Below are 20,027 nucleotides of genomic sequence, written 5' to 3'. Positions count from 1 at the left end.
TAATCGGTAGAATCGTCAGCGTTCAGTAACTTCGAAAATTTGAGCTTCGTACAGAGGATAATGAAGAGAACGAACAGCAAGAGTCCAAGTATCCTGTGTTGAGGAACTTCGGACCGAATCTGTACTGGAACAGAACAGAAATCTTCAATCTTCACCAGATAAATTGTGTGAGGTACTCTGTATGTACCATTCGCCGAACTTCTCAACTGCCTAGATGTGCGGTATCTTGTCGAAAGTTTTGGCAAAGTGAACATAGATAACGTCGAATTGCTGTCGCTTCTTCATTGTATACAGAAAAGTTGATACGTATTTCAGCAAGTTTTTAATGGTTGAACGTTTCTGCAGATGATGCGTTTGGTAGACTGTTAAGGTATGTCATGCGTCATGCATTCGAAGATCTTCGGTAGACAGTTGAAGAAACAGCTATTGAAAATTGAGATCCCTCGATAATCCTAAATATATATATACAGCCATTTCATGCCAAACCGATATAATGGTTTTCAGATTTTCGTCAAAACTGGTAGTTTTGTTCTTTATCGCAAATTACGAGAGCCGTATTTTTTAATTTTTTTGTGAGGGTGACCATTTCTATTTTAGGGTGGTCCAAAAAAACCATTTTTTCGCATTTTTGCCAAAAATGACTTTTTTGAAAAATTCATAACATTTGATCTACTAGCCCGATTTACATGATCGACATATCAAATTAAAGCCAATCATCTGGTCTTTTTTGAAAAAATACTATAATTGCAGAAAATTTGAATTCTGCTCTCGTTATTATTGATTGTACTCGTTTTTTATTGTTTTCATAGTCTCGGGACCAAAGGTGCTCTAGTTTTTTATATTTTTTCTGGAAAGCTGAGGATTTTTCACACACCATATCTTGAAACCAGGAAAGCGTTTTTTTTTCGTTTTTGAGTTATGATTTTTCAAAGTCAGCGGATGGTCCAAAAATCATTTTTTTTCTATTTTTTCCACTACAAAAAACCATAACTTTTGAGCTACTGGACCGATTCGGATGATCGACATATCAAATTAAAGCCAATGAGCTAGTCTTGTTTGAAGAAAATATTACACTCTGAATAAAAATGGATTTCGTTTTCGTAATTATTGATTATATTTGTTTTTTTATAGCCTACATCGTTTCGGGACCAAGGGCGCAATATTTTTTTATATTTTTTCCTGAAAGCTGAGGTTTTTTCACATAATATATCCGAATAGCAGAGAGGTGTTATTTTTCGTTTTTAAGTTATGATTTTTCAAAGTTAACATGTTTTCAGTTTTCGTTCAACATTTCTATGCGACCAGACTGGATGTATGTGATTATAATCCAATTAATTGGCAAATGTGTTATTTTTTCCAAAAAAAAAAAGCTAGCTAGTAGGCTTTAATTTTATATGTATGAATCGGTCCAGTAGCTCAAAAGTAATAAATTTTTGAAGAAAGTCATTTTTGAGAAAAAAGGGGAAAATGAATTTTTGGACCATCGGGTAATTTTGAAAAATCATATCTCAAAAACGAAAAAGAACGCCTCGAGATATGTTATGTGAAAAATCCTCAACTTTCCAGATAAAATATAAAAAACTATAGCGCATTTGGTCCCGAGACTATGAAAACAATAAAAAACGAATACAATCAATAATAACGAGAGCAGAATTCAAATTTTCTGCAGTTATAGTATTTTTTTCAAAAAAGGCCAGGTGATTGGCTTTTATTTTTCTATGTCGATCATCTGAATCGGTCTAGTAGTTCAAAAGTAATGAATTTTTGAAAAAAGTCATTTTTGGCAAAAATGCGAAAAAATGTTTTTTGGACCACCCTGAAATGGTCACCCTAACAAAAAAATAAAAAAAATACGGGTCTCATAATTTGCGATAAAGAACAAAACTACCACTTTTGACGAAAATCTGAGAACCACTATATCGGTTTGGCATGGAATGGTTGTATAGAATTTATTCAGCGAACCCATTTGCATTTAGCTGAAGTATTGTACGTTGGTAGCTCACGCCATCCAACAACCAAAGGTGAATCGAATGTTCAATATGATCAGAATTCTAAAAAGGAATCAATGTATTGGATAAAAATTGTAAAAAAATAAAACTATGGATTGGCGTAAATATGCTTCTTGATTTCAAATGCAAATGATTAGTCAGTGAAGTTATCGTCAAAAAAATTAAAGGAAAAGACGGAAATCAATTCCGTTGTTGCTCTCAGTAATTGACCCGAACGAAAATACACACTGAATAGCGCTTTCAATTTATGCATCGATTAAAAACAGCAATTTTTTGGTTTGGCTTTTCCTTCGCTAAAGTCTACAGCTCATTGCACCAGATCACATGTATAAGGGAATCAAGTTAAACTTATATTGATTTTTCCCATTTGTTATTATAATGTTTTCATAACGATTCCTATCAGACTCAATAACCATCCAACGTTTACAGAGTCAAATTTTACCTTAAAATAAAACTTCGGGATTCGGATCTACAACTAATATAGAGCTTTTCATTAGGGTGGCAATCAGGGTTGCCAACTATAATTTTAAAAAATCAGGAAGAATGAAAATAAAAATCAGGATAAATCAGGATAACTCATAATGGGTTGTCCGAAAAGTTAATGTCGATTTTTGGAAAAACAAAAACATAATTTTCAATCAAAGCATTATAAATTAATTTTATATCCATAGTTCTGTTTCACAATCTTTCGCCCTCTTTCACACAGCTTAAATATTCTATCCTTCCAGAACATGTCTGCTTCCTCGTCGAAAACTGCTGCGAGCCATACTGCCGTTCTACGCATAGTTGTCCCATGTTACTTTTGGACAATTTTCACTTTTCTTCATAAAACGATGTTTTTATGCACAATCTTCCGAAAAAACACAAAAAACCTTATTGTTTGTTCCCAGTATTTAAAAAAACAACATCAAGTTCAATGGTCCCATGTTGATATTCTAGGCATAACTGTCCCACTATGTATTTTTTTGTAGATCTATAATAAATGAATCGATTCAAGTACAGGAATTTTATGTGCATTATTCATATAATAATATGAACTGCTAGGAGTGCTTTTGAAAGAAAAGGGTCATCCATAAACCACGTACACTTTCAGGAAAAGAGGAGATTTGGTAAAAGTATACGATTTGTAAAAAACCAGAAATGTATGCATCAAGAGAGAAGAAAAGAAGGACTGAATTGACTGAAAATGAACTTACGTGGTTTATGAATAGCCCCAATTGGTATAATCTAATGGAAGTGTAATGTGTAAATTGAATGTGACGGCAGCATAATAAACATTGAAATATTTTGGTATATTTTTTTAAAATTTTTATTTTTAGGAGATCTATCATTTTAAGCTCTATCACATGGTAAATAAAACGCTTTGTAAATGAAAAAGTATATAAGCATTAATTTGTTGGCATGTTCTCGAAAAAAACCTTCTTGGCTTCTGGAACAACTGGAAGTATTGCTGCCAATAACAATTTCTTCCGTTGCTTTTGAATTCCTCTCGGAGCTTTTTGCCACTTCATGCTGCCATCTAACGGAAAGTGACCAGCTGCAAGCATCTTTTGCTGTTTCTTAGATAGCAAAACACAATAATTCAGTTTCTTGCTGTCAACAACATCAGAATAGCCGATATCATACCGACCTTTAGCAATTCTGACCTGTCTAAAATTCTCAATATATGGCCGCGGATTTAATTTATTGAGAGTGTATTGAGTAACGACAAATTCAGTTTAAAAAAATGTATGCTCTGCATGTCCATCACATCGAAGCGCTTCTTGGCCCCTCCAACAGCCTTTTTGAAATCTTCGAAATCCACTACTCGGTCGTGTCGCATGGCAGTTTCAACAGCAGCATGAAAACTGTCAGCCGCCATGAACGTATGACCGGATTCGAAGTATTTCAATACAATCTCCTTAACGTCAACTTTATCGTCGTTAAATAGGAGAACAAGATGTAAGAAAAAGTTCCAGTACTGATACCAGGGATACTACATTACTATATACTACACACCGATGCCACTTGCTACGGCACCAATTATTTATGTTTACTTTTTTATGCTATGACACTGTCGTTTTACGTATAGTTCACAAATGTTACTTTTTGACAATTTTCACTTTTGCTTCATAAAAGAATATTTTTATGCATAATCTTTTGGAAAAACACAAAAAACTTATTATTTGTTCCCAGTATTAAAGAAAACAAAATCAAGTTCAACTGTCCCATGTTGATATTCTACGCATAACTGTCCCACCATGCATTTTAAGCATCTAATCCACCTAGATTGCTTCAATTGAGGGAATCTCTTCACATTTCATTAAACAATAGCTTAGTGCTTATAAAAAACCCGGTGTATTGCTAAAATGAAATGCTTGAAGCTTCTGCTAGACAAATGTGTTAGAAAACTTTGATTGCGTTTTTCTCAGTTGCTGATTTCGGAACATGGGACAACTATGCGTAGAACGGCAGCATACATGTGAGAAACAAGTTGCTTGATAATACAGAATCCATTCCAAATGCCACCAGAAACAGAGTATATCTTTCTTCGAGCGAAGACCGGATATGTAAAAGAATTAATAAGCATAGTATAAATCCTCGCATGAGCGGACCTTTTGATCGTTTATATTTTTTTCCGCAAAACCTACAACATCACTACAGTCAATTGCAGAGAAATCAATATTCAAATTTTCACTGAATTCATCGTCCATGCTTTGGAATGAATCTTTACTAAACAAATAAGGAAAGCATATCAGCGGTGGAAGACTTGTTGAATTTTTCCTATTTTTTATGATATTTAGTACGGTTATACATATATTTACCATAGTCCCATCATTAAAGTTGATTCTACTTTGAATCAAACGTACAAACTACATATAAAATCTTTTTATATTGACCGTGGATTTAAAAATGTTCCCTTGAGCAATTTTACATTCTGGGGATACATCTACATACACAATATCCTCAATAAAGCAATGTTGTTGCTCAAACTAAATCTCGTTGTTATTTCATAAATTCGTCAGACAATCTTGCTTCATGAAATTTTCTAGAACTGTTTTGGAAAGCCACGAAACAATTGAGGGTAGAGGTAAAAAAAAGTGCATCTTTGCGTCTAGAGAATTAAATTTAATTTTAAAAAATCAGGAAGAGATATATACAAGTGCGAACCGGAGAACTATCATGACAAAATATGGAAACCAGTATATTTATTACGAATAATATAAAGAGTACAAAAATCAGGAATAATAATTTGATAAATTGAGTGTTCATCAGGATATTAGGGAGCGTGCTAAAAAGTCTGGGAAATATTGAAAAATCAGGAAGGCTGGCATATCTAGTGGCAATGCATGTATGGAAAAAAAATCATCATCAAATTGAAAAAAAACGACCATGTACATTTTGTTTATCGGTCCAATCCAATGACTTGTGCAAAATTTCTGCTAAATCGGACATGATTTAGGGGTACCTCAAAGCGCTCAAAGTTCTGATTTTTTGACACTCGAAAAGCACCCAAGAGGAAATTTTAGAAAATCGAAATTCTTTTTTCGATGCCAAATGATTTAAAATGCATACAACGTCGAGATCTGGTGTGAAAATCGACCTTGTGGACCGATAAACAAAATGTACATGTTCGGTTTTTGAAATTTTACATGCTCATTTTCGCGGCCACCCTTCTATACATCGAACGAGTATTGATAATCTCGACGTACATTCCATCCCTTGAACCATGCGTTTGTAGATAAGTTAGGGATCATATTACTAATGACCCATGTCATCTTCGTTTCAATTGTATTGCCAATTAAAGAGTGCGTACCGAGAAAAAAAATGTGACAATTTATTTGCTGAAACGCCCATCTTATCCAACGAGTCCGCTTCCTGACTTATCGAACAAAACTTTTCGGTATGGATATTAATGGAACGACTGAGTATTTTCGGCAGCACTCTGGTACGCAATTTTCATTTCACTGGATGTATGCGTATGAATTTTCATACTGAAATTCGATATACTGGAATCGTCATTGGTTAATGGAAATGAAAAAAGAACTGTATCTAATTAATCGAGGAATGCAATCGTAAACCAGCTTTACGAAACAGCAAAACAGTAAAATAAGCTATCCAATTCTCAATATTGAAATTTACAGCTTTTCCCCACATTTCCAATGGCAGCAATTAGAAATCCCATTTTTCCCGGAATTAATCCATGAATCGATAAATTTTCATTTTCTCTGTTTTTCAGTGACCTGGTGGCTGAACTCCCATTCATTCTGATGCACCCAAAACCGGACGACGACGAGCCGGTGATAGGAGACAGATCGCCAAACCGGACGGTCAATAACACCGCCGACGGTAAGAACCCTGCCGGCGTATCCGGAGCAGGCGGCACCGAACTGAACAAGAACAGCACCACCAACAACCACAACGATGGAGCTAAAGAGGACGGACCAAACCTAATCCAGTTGGACGGGTATGTACGGTAATGAGCGGATTTTAAACCCCTCATAAATAAAACATCTTGATCCCGTCCATTGGGTATGGGTTGATAAGACAGACGGTCCATTTTGCTGGCATCATTAAATATAAGGTTCAAAGATTACTTGAAGGTTGGAGATCGAGACTCGCTGTGCAGTCTCGAGGGAAAGCACATGCAATCACTTATTTTCAAGGATTTTACAGCCCTATTCAAACAAACGATTATTACGTCCATTTCCCCCTGGTAACAAACACTGTGAATCCTCTCCTGCAGTATAAATTCTTTAAAACATAAATTTCTTCCCGAGCGCAACGACGGATGCTATTTGTGCCAATGGTTTCTCCGACCTCGCGCTTGCACAATGTGTACACAATTGAGCTTATCTCCTCCAATGCAACCCTTAATGCTCTCTAACAGTTCAACGGAATCTATGTTTTCCTTCCTCCGTGTGCAGCTCCAAACCGGCGGTAATCGACACGGAAACAACGACTCAATTGTAACACACTGACTTGACCCCATTTCCCGGCTGATACGAGCGATGCGAAGTCGGTGGAAACCGCTGCGTTCCTTCACACTCCTCCTCCGATTGCCACCCATTCGAAACGTATGCGAACAACAACTCAACTTGCAGCAGGAAGAAGGAACGCTTCGGATGAACGTTAGGCAATATGGTTACGCTACGAACCGCGGGATGCTGACGAGTCAACACACTCGGTGCTCCCAAAACCACACTTACCACACTCACCTACACACACACACACCAATTTAATCACACATAGATGTTTCACTTGTGCCAAGTCGTGTGTACCGCGCTCTGCGGTATTGGATAGTCCCACCACACCCCCTCCGGAAACAGGTTCAGTCGGCTTAGCTAGCGAGTCGTCGTTGTTAGTGGTTTAGAGGCACATGGTAGATATTGGGTGAAAAGCCAGCCAGTCTGTGTTATTTGTTGCCGGAAGATCACAATTCCGGCGCGTGTGTTGTTCTGGAATGAAGACGGCGGACACAGATGGGCAGGTTTTCCCGGCTCTCATTGGGGTGTTACTTCCGCTACTGTTTTAGCTGATCGCCATTGTCATCAGTGCATGTGAGGGTGTCTGTGTTTACCGTTGGAGCGCACTTTCGTTGCCCTTCTCTGTCGTATTAGTAGCCCGATGCAACGTGTCGTTAGTATCAATTAACTAGGTAACCAAGTATTTTCAATCAAGTAGAGTGTTTTGAACGTCGTGATTAGACACACATGGTATATTCAGTAGAACAAATTTGTAGTACTATCGCTAGTGTGTTGTATCTATCAAGCTGTCGTTATGGATTTGCATTGAGGAATTTATGGGGAACTATTGTTTTGAAAGTTTTTTGCTTCCAAGTGTTGCTTGTACTCGACCAAGTTCTAGTCTATCTAGTCTATTCTGTCTATTAGCTGTATCACTGCCTCCAGGGAAATATTCACAATCATACTTCGGAGCACTGCTCCAGCTTTGATGTGGATTTTGTTTTTATTTATTGGCATCGAACTATCATTCTTTAAGATTATCACTTCAAGTGCAGTGAGAATTGCAAACATAAACCCCATTTGAAGTTGAACTATGCCAATACTTTCATCTTTATAATTACGCTTTGAGAGAATGAAGTGTAAAGTTTAATCTCTCTTTTTCTTTGTGCACAACTTTTAGCTCGGCACAACTTTTTCGCTTGAAATTCAACTCCTTCGAAAATACAAAATCCAAACAGCATTACATAACTAGGCCATTTTTCGCTTCATTTTTCTGTTTTTTAATCTGACTGAAACAAGTTGAAAAAGCTTTTGTCTGTTAGAATAACGTCCTTCAAGAACGATGCATCATCGGTGAGATGCCTTTCGCAACTGGGTAAAGGTATTCTTGCGTGTTTCACCGAAAAAAAACGTGTCTACCGAAAAAACCATCGGTTCTATCTCGATTCACCTGTTTTCTTTGGTCTACTCATTGACCTCAAAAACTGTAGGGGTGACACGACGTAGGACTGCGATATTATTTTATTCAATTCGGTCGTTTATCATTCGAAAATAATATGCATCGAAATTTTTGAAATAACTATATCGATGGTTTACTTAGTTTTGTGGAAGCAATTGTTCATGTTTACTCTCTCGAGAACAATATACACGCTGGCCATATTTCGCAAAATCTACCGTTTTTATATTTGCGCGCTCTGCATATGAATCGCAACCGATCTTCTTCTTTTTCTTCTTGGTATTCTAGCTGTAACAGCTATTGCGACGATCTTTGTCGCAGTTGAAATACACAGTCTCAGGCAATTATACGTTTGTTCCTTCTTCTTCTTCTTCTTCTTTATTGGCATTAACGTTCCTAGTAGGAACTTCACCGTCTCAATGTAGTCACACTTGTGTAATTTTTATTAGTACTTGGCTAGGCTTTCCATGCCCAAAAACACGCCTCGAATGTATGCTGAGTTGCTAGTCCTGGAGCACGCGTGACCAAAGTGCAAGACGTAAGAAATTTCTTCGACCCCCCGACCAGAACGGGAATCGAATCCGAATCGTTGTTGCTTGCTCGCTGGCTGGAGTGAGACTGTGTAATTGAAATCGCAATACTTCATACGCAGGCTCGTTGCAATTTGCTCCGCACTGTGCTTGCTTTGTGCATGTTCTGAGAATGCAAACAACTTTGCACGTCCGCTCAACACGATAGCAAATCACAAACTGACGATTTGCCGCATAACAGCTGATATTGATATCGATAGAATGAAACTCAATTTCAACATTTTCAATTATCAAAATGAATATGACACTGGATGGAAAAATGAATTTCGAAACATTTTGAAGAACATCATTTGTTAATATTCATATTTTTATAACATTCATTTCAATGCAACGGAGTCCGAAAATCTAAGCATTTGATCTTAGTGAGAATGACTTTTCCCACACTTATTGTAAAGATGCGTAGAAATATTCCCATTCGAGTGATGCATCATATTGTTACAAAGGACGCGTTTGTTATCAGCACAGGTCGGCTCCGGACGCTACGAAGAATAAATTTAAGCTTATGTCCAAATCTGTTTTTTTTTTCAACCATCTAGTAGACCCTGAACAAGTCCGTTTAATTATTTACTAATAAAATGTACAATGGCGTTTCGTAGGCGACTATGAGGCGCTAGATGAAGTAGGGTAAATGGGGACAATTTGAATCCCCTAAGCAATAGTCACATTGTACACTGAGCTACACTTGGTTTTTCGCAATCAATAATGTTTAGTTATTATATAAAGCTTCAAAATACCAAATATATAATAAAAGAGATGATTTTTGAGCATTAAAATTTTATTCATCCAGTGTTGTTCGAGCATTTCCATACTCTTTCGATCCAAGTTGAGGCGTCCTTTTCGAGAAAAACAGGTGGTCCAAATCACCCCGTATGTCCAAATCACCCCAACTGAACCTATAGATGAAGCTGCAATAAGAATCATGATCGATCGGATTGTTTGTCTTGGAGATATATCTTCAGAAAAGGCAATTGTGAGAAAACGCGTTTCAAGTTTAAGTTACTGATTTCATGGTCATAAAATAAAGTTTATTATCGTCATTTTCGGAACACTATCTGGTAGAAGAAAGAGAAAAAGAGTCGTGCGTACATGCGTACATCCTTTTGTATGGATATACCTGTTCTTATACTACCTATTATTACTGAAAGTTTCCATGAAATCCAATAAAGAGATATTTATGCACCTTTTATCGCTCTGGAGATAAAGCACTCAATTTCCTAAAAATCCGTCGACCAACTGGTCATCGTTCTAGAAAAATGCGCTCGTTCGTTAAAGGTTAATATGTATTTACATTTCAACTAATTTTACTGTTAATAAAAAGGTAACTGATTGCTCGCGAAAGAAGAAACTAGGTATAAGGGATAAAAGGACAATCACACACGAAGATCGATAGCCCCAAAAAAACAGATTTGGTACATGTAATAAAGATCCAACCGATCCAATCCCTCTCACCAGCAAATCATAATTTGACGATCTTCTGAACATTCTCGGAACATAAACAGTTTTATATAATGAAAGCAGACAACTGAATTTTCAAAACAAAAACAATCTAGGGGTCTTCCGTTAGAAAATTATTGGAAACATCGATTCTCGAAGTAGGTATTTTTTTGTCACTGTAAGTTTTCAATAAAAATTGATTTTTTGTTTCTTTAAGTATAACTTTAAGTTTAAGTATAACTTAAATTTAACAAAACTATCAAAAAATTATGAGGTGGCCATTTTATTTTGCCTGTTAGTATAGGTAAAAGCTCAAAAATCTTTAAAGCTTACTCAGAGTCGCAGGCGAAAACTTAGTAATTCATATTCTACGATTGTACCCAGTATACAACAAATTATCACCGTCTTCCTCCATATCAACAAATTGTTTTAAGCTATGCACTAAGAAGTAACATCTTGTTGCCACCGTAGATGTTTGGTTGACGAATCAACCCTAAGTCAAAGATCCATTTGAAACGATATGTGCAAGGAAAATATAAAATAAACCGGGGAAGGGTTTTATCCGACCACGCATTGCTCCAAATGCGTCTTTATACTGACCTTAAATTTCGATACAATTGAGCAACTCTCAAAATAAACAATGCAAATTTAGATTCTGTAATTTTAGATGTAATTTAACGTAGGTATTTCAGTACATTTTGGAGTACATTTGGGATAACCTCCTTGAAGCTTTGCATTAATTTCAAATGCAGATATCAATCGCTCGACCGGATTTGGTGAATATCTCACAAAACCTTTGGGTAGGTCATCTCAGCGTGTAGTTCGCACACCCACCCATCGTAGCCTGTATTCATCGTATCCGTTTGTGTTTGTGTGTTGTTTAGATATATTCAATGTTTCTTTCCATCTCTCTTCCTCCCCTACCTCTAGCGACGAGCCCTGTCCAGACGACGACATAATCTTCGAAGACTTTGCAAGGTTACGTTTGAAGGGTGCCGAAACGGAAGCCTAATCGCGTGCAGCAACTGTGTATGTGTGTTTTGTTCTGGGAATGTTGCGCGCGTGTGCGTAAAGTTCTACGATATGTATGTATAATGTACTAGCGTTGTAATATAGCATACTGTTGAGCAAGTATGAGCCGGACGTCAGTGCCCGTCGGACCCCAATCGGATTGTTTTGCCAAACTTACGCAGGAGAAACGGAACCGCCGGGCAGCGGCAGTAACAACAGCAGCAGTAGCAGCAAACCGCGCGTATGTGTGTGAGTGTGATTATGTAGTGTTGCACAACAATGAAGGGTATCGTCAACTGTACAACCACCAACACTATTTAGCGTTGTAACCAAGTAGTTTGGTTTTAGTAGCACCTCCCACTATTAGAAGATGTGGGACGAGCCGAGCGGATGTTGATTGAATTATTTTCTACTGATAACTGCTCTATATGTGTTTGTATGAGTTTCTACTGTATCAAATGTGGAGAGGAGCAATTTGAAGATCGCGATTGAGAGGAAGAAAGAGAGAGAGTATGAAGTGTTTTAGTATCGCAGTGAACATCAGTAGTAAACATAGCTAAGATAATGGAGAATCAATTGTTTGTAGAGAACCGTACCGACAGCTAATTGTAGTTTAACTAAGCAAAAGATGAAAAAGTACAGTGTAAATTAGTAGCAATTTATAGCAAAAGCACACACGGTAATCATTGAACATTTTCGGAGGAGATGACGCATAAAATAAACTCACAAAAATGGGGATAATCAACTCGGAAGCATTTACGAAGCTAGCGATGGCAAGCTTCGCTCAGATAGTTACAATTTTGTTGAGTCGTAAACAAAATGAAAAAAAATAAAAGAACAGTGTATAATCTCTGCCTGGGTTACGATGTGCGTGTACGACACAAATCAACCATTTGTTTCTAATATATCATTATTTATTAACGTTACTTTATTCGCTTCTATGAAATATTCATGTTTTATCTACGCTTTTATTTATTTCCTACGAGCAAACTATAACTGCTGAAGATTTCTAATATATATATATAATTTTTTTTTCTCACGGGATCGACTTCGAGAGAGAAATACTTTAGTGAGCACAATAAAAATAAAGTTTAGTTGTGGATTGACTTGAGATTCAGTATTGACGAGCATAAAGAGAATGAAAAACAAACACTTGCAGTGCAAACAACTAGCAAATGCATTCCATAAGAGAGAAACAAGATAAACCAACGTCTCGCGCTGTTAGACAACAAATAACACACGCACACACCGATTTATAGCCACACAAACAACACATACACACACAAAAATTGTCACTCGTTCAAAGTGTTGTTGTATTATGGAAACAAAAATTAATAGGGATAAATGAAAACGATTTCAATCTTTCGAAATGGGAAAATACGCGGAGAAATTTGAATTGAAACTATGAAACTCTCATTTTCACTATCCCATGATTTGTAGAGAAAATTGTGCGTGAATTAGTGGTTAATTGAAGGACAGTTTTTGGTGACTGGGAAAGCAGCAAAAAATTGCATGTTTTTTGGGAAACTTTACACGAACATAATCGATGTTTAGAGGATATTCGGCTGCTACGCTATTGGATGTATGTTTAAGTTAAATACGTATGTTGCTTTCACACATCCATGGAAACCTGTTCAATGTCCACCTCACCTTTCCATAATTTTTCGGAATTTGACTGTCTAAACGTTACCGTCACTGATATATATAGATGTATATGGGCAAATTTTGTACACGATTTTGTATCCATATAAAAAATAAAAGAGAGGGAGAGTCACGGTCGCAATTGTTGCGGTAATGGAAAAGAGCGCTGGCGAACACAGTTTAGGCTTATCCTCGTTTAAACAAAGTTATATACATAAATTTTAGGCATCAAATGGAAAAAACAAATCAATCTCTGCATATGTATATGCGATGCGAGAGAAAGTGTAGGTTACTTAAAAAAAAATACTAACAAATTACTCAAACAACAAGTCCATTAAGATTCGGTAATCGAAACAAATGAATAATTAGAGCCATCGAATTTAAAACTCTGGAGAAGAATAAATACACGCCTGGGGCTGAACACAAGTCTAACCTAAAAATTGCTCTGTCTTAACCCACTTGAATTTTAATTTTTTCCCCATGAAAAAAAAAACAATGTATAACCATGGTTAACAGTGTAACTGTGCTGTCTACTCGGCACTCAAACAATAAGCAGAAAAGTATAAACAACAACAACAACAACAAAAACAACAATATAAAAACAAAATATTTACAATCGATCCAAGAGGAAAAAAAACACAAAATAATTCTTGGTCAAAATGTTTGAACCCAAACCCACCACTGTGTGTGGCTTCTTTCCCCAATTAGTCCTCAGTGCATCGATGTAGTCAGCCGTGCAAAACCTTGGGAAACAAAAAAAAACCCTACATTTTAGATGTTCCACATAACCCCAAGAAAACTCCGTTCGTCGCGAGACCACAACCGAAATATAACAATTGACAGAAAGATAAGACGAAAAAGTAAGATGTATATTAGTTAATAGGAGACAAAAAAAATTGCACAGAGTAAAAAAAAAGAAATTGGGTTTTCCGAGCAGGTAAAGGGGTAAGATGATTGCAGCAACGTGTCAGGAGTTGTAACCATTTGTGGCAACCACTTTTAAATCGATGGATGAAAGAAGAAAGGATCGAGAAAATATTTTATTTAAACAATAACCGAGAAAGAGAGATGAAAAAAGAGAGAGAGAAAGTGGATACAAGTTATTAGTACTATTACTATTAGGTCATCGCTATACATGATTTTTATATAATTATAATGATGGATGAAAACAATGGATGCGGAAAACTGGAAAATGGAAAATGAAAACAGAAGAGAATAACAGTTTAACAAGATATAATTTGGTGTAAAAAATCTTGACTCTGCGCATATTTGCTCTAAAGCGTACCGAAATTCCATCTGACCCATTAATAATCAAGCTGCAAAAAAAAAATTGTGTCCAATGTTTAAAAATTATTTATTCCCAATCTTACTTTTTCCGAGAAGTGACTACTCAAAAAATTGAACCAAACCAGGTTCAATCGAATGGTTTCTGTTCTACAAGGTTATAGAAAGGTTTACATATTTTTGTATTTTATTAGATGTTATTCTGTTATTGAGACAACTTCCGCACGTATTTGCGTTAATCCGAATATATTGCTCAATAAAGTTATACAACACTAAATGAAATCAATGGTAAGTGAGAACTAATGAATTAAGCTATCATTTGGTGCAAAAACATTACCATGTGGTTGCTTTCTAAAAGCATGAAAATTTATCAAAGCTACTGTCCGATAGCTGGTCGTTCAAGGGTTAATTCTCAATTTCGACATTTAAGATTGAAGTTGAATAAGGACATTTATGCTCTCCGCAAAACAATGCTTGAAGTTAGATAAATTTGACCGTTTCTAAATGAATGTCGCAAAGAAAAAAAAAACTATCGGGCTCAACCGGGATTTGAACCCGGGACCTCTCGCACCCAAAGCGAGAATCATACCCCTAGACCATTGAGCCACATATGAGAATATTTGCTTATCAAGCACTGAACTAATTGTTTGCTCTTTGTTGTGAACATTTTTACCCATAAAAATTATTGAATAGCAAAAGAAACTTTGAACGGTAAAACGACCGACTTGAATTTCATAGAAATAACAATGTTATGTGCAATCAATAGTCTATGACAGTATCAAAGTTCGAATGAAAATTGTGTTTCAATGTTATTTGTAGTCATACTAAAAGAACTGCTAAATGGAAACAGAACGTGTGGAAAATGGATTTGAAAAGTTGCACGAATTGTCCTAACAATAAGAAGATTTATTAGGTAAGTGATACTGAAAGACATGAGCATAACGTTAGTTCAACTCTGGTTCGATCCTGATTGTAAATTAAGATATTGGACAGTAAAATCATAGCTTTTCATCGAAAACAGGTGGAAACCTGGAATGGCTTCAACGGCTTAGGATGAAGATTAAGCCATTTAAGTTGAATAAGCATCTAGAGCTCGACAGTTATTCTCTAGACAAAAACTATCTTCGACAAACTTGTTACATATGATAGTGCGCTCATTTTTATGTTATTAAAAATAGGGTGACCAAAATTTTCGATGGAATAGAAAATCTAACTTTTTTATCTTTGTAGATAGTGATAAACATAGTTAGACAATGTTGTAGCCTCAGTTGTTTGAGACCATTTTGTAGAACGAAGTTTTTTGCTATCTCCTGAAATAACCAATATTGCGCTTTTTGTCTATGTTGCGTTTTAGTTACCATGAAAAAAACGAGTTTTTTGCTCTAACTTTTCAAACTTTTTTTATTTTGCTTTTTATTTCACTCTACATAATGTAAGATTTTCAAAACTATACTTTTTTTGATTCCAATTCCTTATCATTCCTGAGATTGGAATGCGAGAAAAAAGATGGTAATCACTTGGTGCCAGATCCGGAGTATATGGTGGATACATTCAAACATCCCAATCAAGCTCCCGGGGTTTTTAGCAAGTCTCTACAGGCTGCGTTGTCCTGATGGAGCAATTTCAGCGCTCTGGCTTTCATTTTTTCCTTTATAAAAGAAACAATGTAAAATATACCGAATATTCTCTTTGTTGACTTCCATTGATAACACCATGTAACTCACAATTGAATGGAACAAAAAAAAATAACAGCAAAAGTGTGAAATGTCACAACGAGCATAAACAGGAAATTGTATGATCGATATTAACCGAGATATTGATCACTATAGTGGAATGGATTACTTTTTCCCCAAACTAATATATGAGTATATGAGTATCGTCATTTGTTCAAACTGGGAAAAAATCATATTTCTATTCAAACACCAAAAGAATTTTGTTTTGTTCCTCAGCATGATGCTCACTAAAACCATTAAAGTCCAGAAAAATAACATTGGATGGAATGGAATCTTTTAATTAAATAAATTAACTGAAAAAGCATGGTAGCAACTGGTAGCGGAAGGGGGGTAAGACGGAAATGTTAAGAAGAACATTAATTGTATCTTTGGAAACACATGTTTCCCAAAACTTGAATGCAGTTTCTCATTATTCAATTTACGGATTTTCAAAAGAATCGCCCAAATTTTTTACAAAAAATGCGTTTTTCAATGTTTTTACTGAAATTGAAAAAGAACCAAAAAGTAGAACCTTTTTTTTCGATGTGGAGAATATGGACATATAGTGGGGGGATATGGGGGGATTGTAATATAACAAGCGTAGAAGTTCATCGCTCGTGAGAGGAACGATTTTATTTAACCAAGGTCTGAACTCATCACAAATATTCGTTGAATGTTGAACAAACAGAATCAATCCACCTAGAAGTGATGTTGTGCTTTTCAGCAGTGTAAACGGACAGACCCTCAACAAAATACATTTCTGGCGACTAACAAAAGTTCTTTTAATTCCAGTCAGGTTCCAGACAGTCCACCTTTGGCGATTTGATTTTCGTTTATAGGCGCAGGGCATTCCATAGTAATAGAATAAACGCTCTTTTCACAGTCATCTCACTCCCACTGGCAACTGTCCGTTTCATCCCATCAGTATAATTATTTCAATAATTAAAATTTTCCACTCACAAATCAAATAACGTACATAATTAATATCGCTTCTCCGTTAACTCACAAACCGAAATATAACCATCAGATAATTGAATTCTGGAATTAAACCACAACTATTTTTGAATTTATCAAGACTGACTCTAAGACTTGAGGAGAATTGACACTTCAGGACCAAATTTCTGACATAAATTATGGAAGGATACGAAGCTGATGGTACGAAAGTATGACACGAGAAAAAAGTCTTTTGTTTCCCGATAAAAATGATTATCCCTAGTTACATTTTAAAAACATTATATCTCAGCACACCTTCCAAAGACAGTGTCACGCAGCGATCGTTTTGATTCACTCAAAATTTACTTTGGTTTTGCAGGGAACGTAGATTGCGTTAATTAGCCATAAGTGAACAAGTGTTATTGAACAAGAAACATGTTTCTTTCATTACTATTTTCTACTCATAAACCACAAAAATTGCTGAAAATACACAGTAAAAGATACAATTCAACGATGAACTCGTGAAAAATCGAATATTTTAGGTAAATAATGATCTTTATAATGTTTGGGTTTTGTTTAGAGCCACCTTCTTTGAGCAATCCTGATTAGTTCCTGATTTTCATTTTCATTCTCTCTGATGTTTTGGCAACTCGTTTCATTTCCCTTTTCCACTTTTGAACAGTATTCATTGTCATAGGGTGGTTTCAATATTATAGAATAGCATGTAGAAGGGATTCTCATTAACAGAAATTTTAAATTCATAATGTAAATATACAAATAAACCACCCGTCTATCTTACCCCCACTGTCCGTCTTATCTGTACCTCCCCTATCGGACTAGAACTCAGCTGACAACGACACTGACACTGACACTTTTTTGAAATCGATGCAAAAAAATTTCATTCTTTTTCGTCAATTTTCGTCAATGTTACAAATTATCCTTGTGAATTCTGTATTGGAGTTTCCAAAAGTATCTTTCGATTTACGATGCGGTCATTATTTATTGAACAATTAATCATCAAAGACGAAGGACAAATTTTCCATTCAAACAACAATATCTCTGTATTGAAAGGTCCTACAGGAACATTATAGGGATCAAATGATAAGGCTAATTGGATTTGATATTGAATTATTTGGTAAAAAATTTTGTTAGTGCACGAATTCTCCACTAAATCCACACACCAAAATATAAAATGTTCGTAAAATATTCCAACACTTGAAAGTTTGATCCTCAAAATTATCTACATCCCATCTTTATGCGTTCATTCTATGTATAGAAGATTCTACTTTATTTGTAATGAAAAAATCGGCAATAACTTTCCGGGTAACACAATAATTTCGAATACGATTTTTTTATTCTCACAACTCACCACCATCTCGAAGAAACTCTCGCTTAAGCGTGCTGGAGTTGGGATCGATTTTATTTAAGAACAAACAAAATTAATCGCTGAAATAAAACAAAGTGTTTATCTGTTTACCATGATATCTGGGGTCCCGTTTGCCGAGTTCCCACTATAGTAGGAAAGCACCAGTGTTTTATCATCATAATGAAATAGACGTCAAAAATTAAATGTCACTTAATTTTATGATCCACATTTTTCTGGCACTCTTAATCACGATGCTATTCCTTTCATTTATCATTTTTCTTAAATCTATATAATTCCAAGCATGAGTGTATTTTTTAAATTTTTTTATTGTTTTCATTACAATATATTGTTCATTTTTATTAGTCCTATCATTAGAAAATATATCGATGGTGATTAAAGTTCTCATTTCTCTTCATCAATTATTCCATCAAAACTAAAAATAAGTGACGAGACGCTACTAATTCAAAGAGATGGTTATTTCTATCGGAAGTTTCAAAGCAAAAACCCTCGATGAATATTTGATTAAGAAGTCTTTCCATTGCACAATGGTCCAGGAGGTGCATTTAAGTGGAAATTAGCATCTAGAGCTCGACATTCTCTAAACAAAAACTGTCTTCGACAAAGTTGTTGCATATGATAGAGCGCTTATTTTGATGTTGTGAAAAATAGGGTGACCAACATTTATGATGAAATAAAAATTATAACTTTCTTATCTATACATCTATAATAAAAAAAAAATCTACAATATTATAGCTCCAGTTATATTAAGCAAATTTGTAGAACAAAGTTTTTTTCTATCTCTTGAAATAACCGATATAGCGCATTTTTTCTAAGTTGCGTTAGGGTCACCATCAAAAAAACGTTTTTTTGCTCTAACTTTTATATTGCAAATTTTACATGCATACTGTCTTCAGAAGACTTATAGAGATTACTAAGACAAATATTTTGCGATGCATTTGTCAATATCGCAACTCTACTCAAAGTTATTGATATTTATTCCCAAAAAATACGCTCTCTTCATTCGCTTGTCATTCTTTTTGGGGCAAACATAAAAAAAATCGTTGACGGCATTTGAATAAGCATACTTGACTCTACATAATGTGAGATTTTCAAAACTATTTTTTGTATTTGAGTAAACTAAAATTGAAATCATGAGTTTTTGGGTGATCAAGTATCAATAACTCTAAGCAGTATGAAGATATTGACAAGTTCTGCATCACAAAATGTTGGTCATGATAAGCTCTAAAAGTCGTCCTAAGACAATTTTGATGCAGGATTTTAAATATAAAAGTTAGAGCATAGAACCCGTTTTTTTCATGGTGGCCATTTTTTATGTTTGCCCCAAAAACCCCCAAAAATGACAAGCGAATGAAGAGAGCGTATTTTTTGGGAAGAAATATCAATAACTTTGAGTAGAGTTGCGATATTGACCAGTTCTGCATCGCAAAATGTTTGTCTTAGTAAGCTCTAAAAGTCTTCTGAAGACAGTTTGCATGTAAAATTTGCAATATAAAAGTTAAAGCAAAAAAAACCTTTCTTTTTTATGGCGACCCTAACGCAACTTAGATAAAAAGCGCTATATCGGTTATTTCAAGAGATAGAACAAAACTTTGTTCTACACATTTGCTTAATATAACTAGGGCTA

At 35.5% G+C, this 20,027-nt stretch overlaps 1 protein-coding gene and 1 non-coding gene across 9 annotated transcripts in view; one reads left to right on the top strand and one right to left on the bottom strand.

Moving 5' to 3' along the window:
* LOC129770050 (beta-arrestin-1) overlaps positions 1 to 13,590 on the top strand; it is a 256,936-nt gene extending 243,346 nt beyond the window's left edge. For 7 of the 8 annotated variants that reach the window (XM_055772651.1, XM_055772649.1, XM_055772645.1 and 4 more), the window contains 2 exons: positions 6,229 to 6,456; positions 11,366 to 13,590. In XM_055772651.1, the coding sequence (XP_055628626.1) occupies positions 6,229 to 6,456; positions 11,366 to 11,447 (310 nt within the window). In that variant the 3' untranslated portion in view covers positions 11,448 to 13,590. The other variant, XM_055772652.1, reaches the window with a different exon arrangement.
* Positions 13,591 to 14,905: 1,315 nt separating this feature from the next.
* On the bottom strand, positions 14,906 to 14,977 carry Trnap-ugg (transfer RNA proline (anticodon UGG)). The gene has a single exon. It is a non-coding gene; the product is annotated as a tRNA-Pro (tRNA).
* Positions 14,978 to 20,027: the final 5,050 nt, after the last annotated feature.

This window comes from Toxorhynchites rutilus, chromosome 2 (genome assembly GCF_029784135.1).
Source record: "Toxorhynchites rutilus septentrionalis strain SRP chromosome 2, ASM2978413v1, whole genome shotgun sequence".
In the NCBI taxonomy this organism is placed as follows: domain Eukaryota; kingdom Metazoa; phylum Arthropoda; class Insecta; order Diptera; family Culicidae; genus Toxorhynchites; species Toxorhynchites rutilus.
Note: the sequence above shows the minus strand (reverse complement) of the source record. Positions and strands in the feature narration are given on the sequence as shown.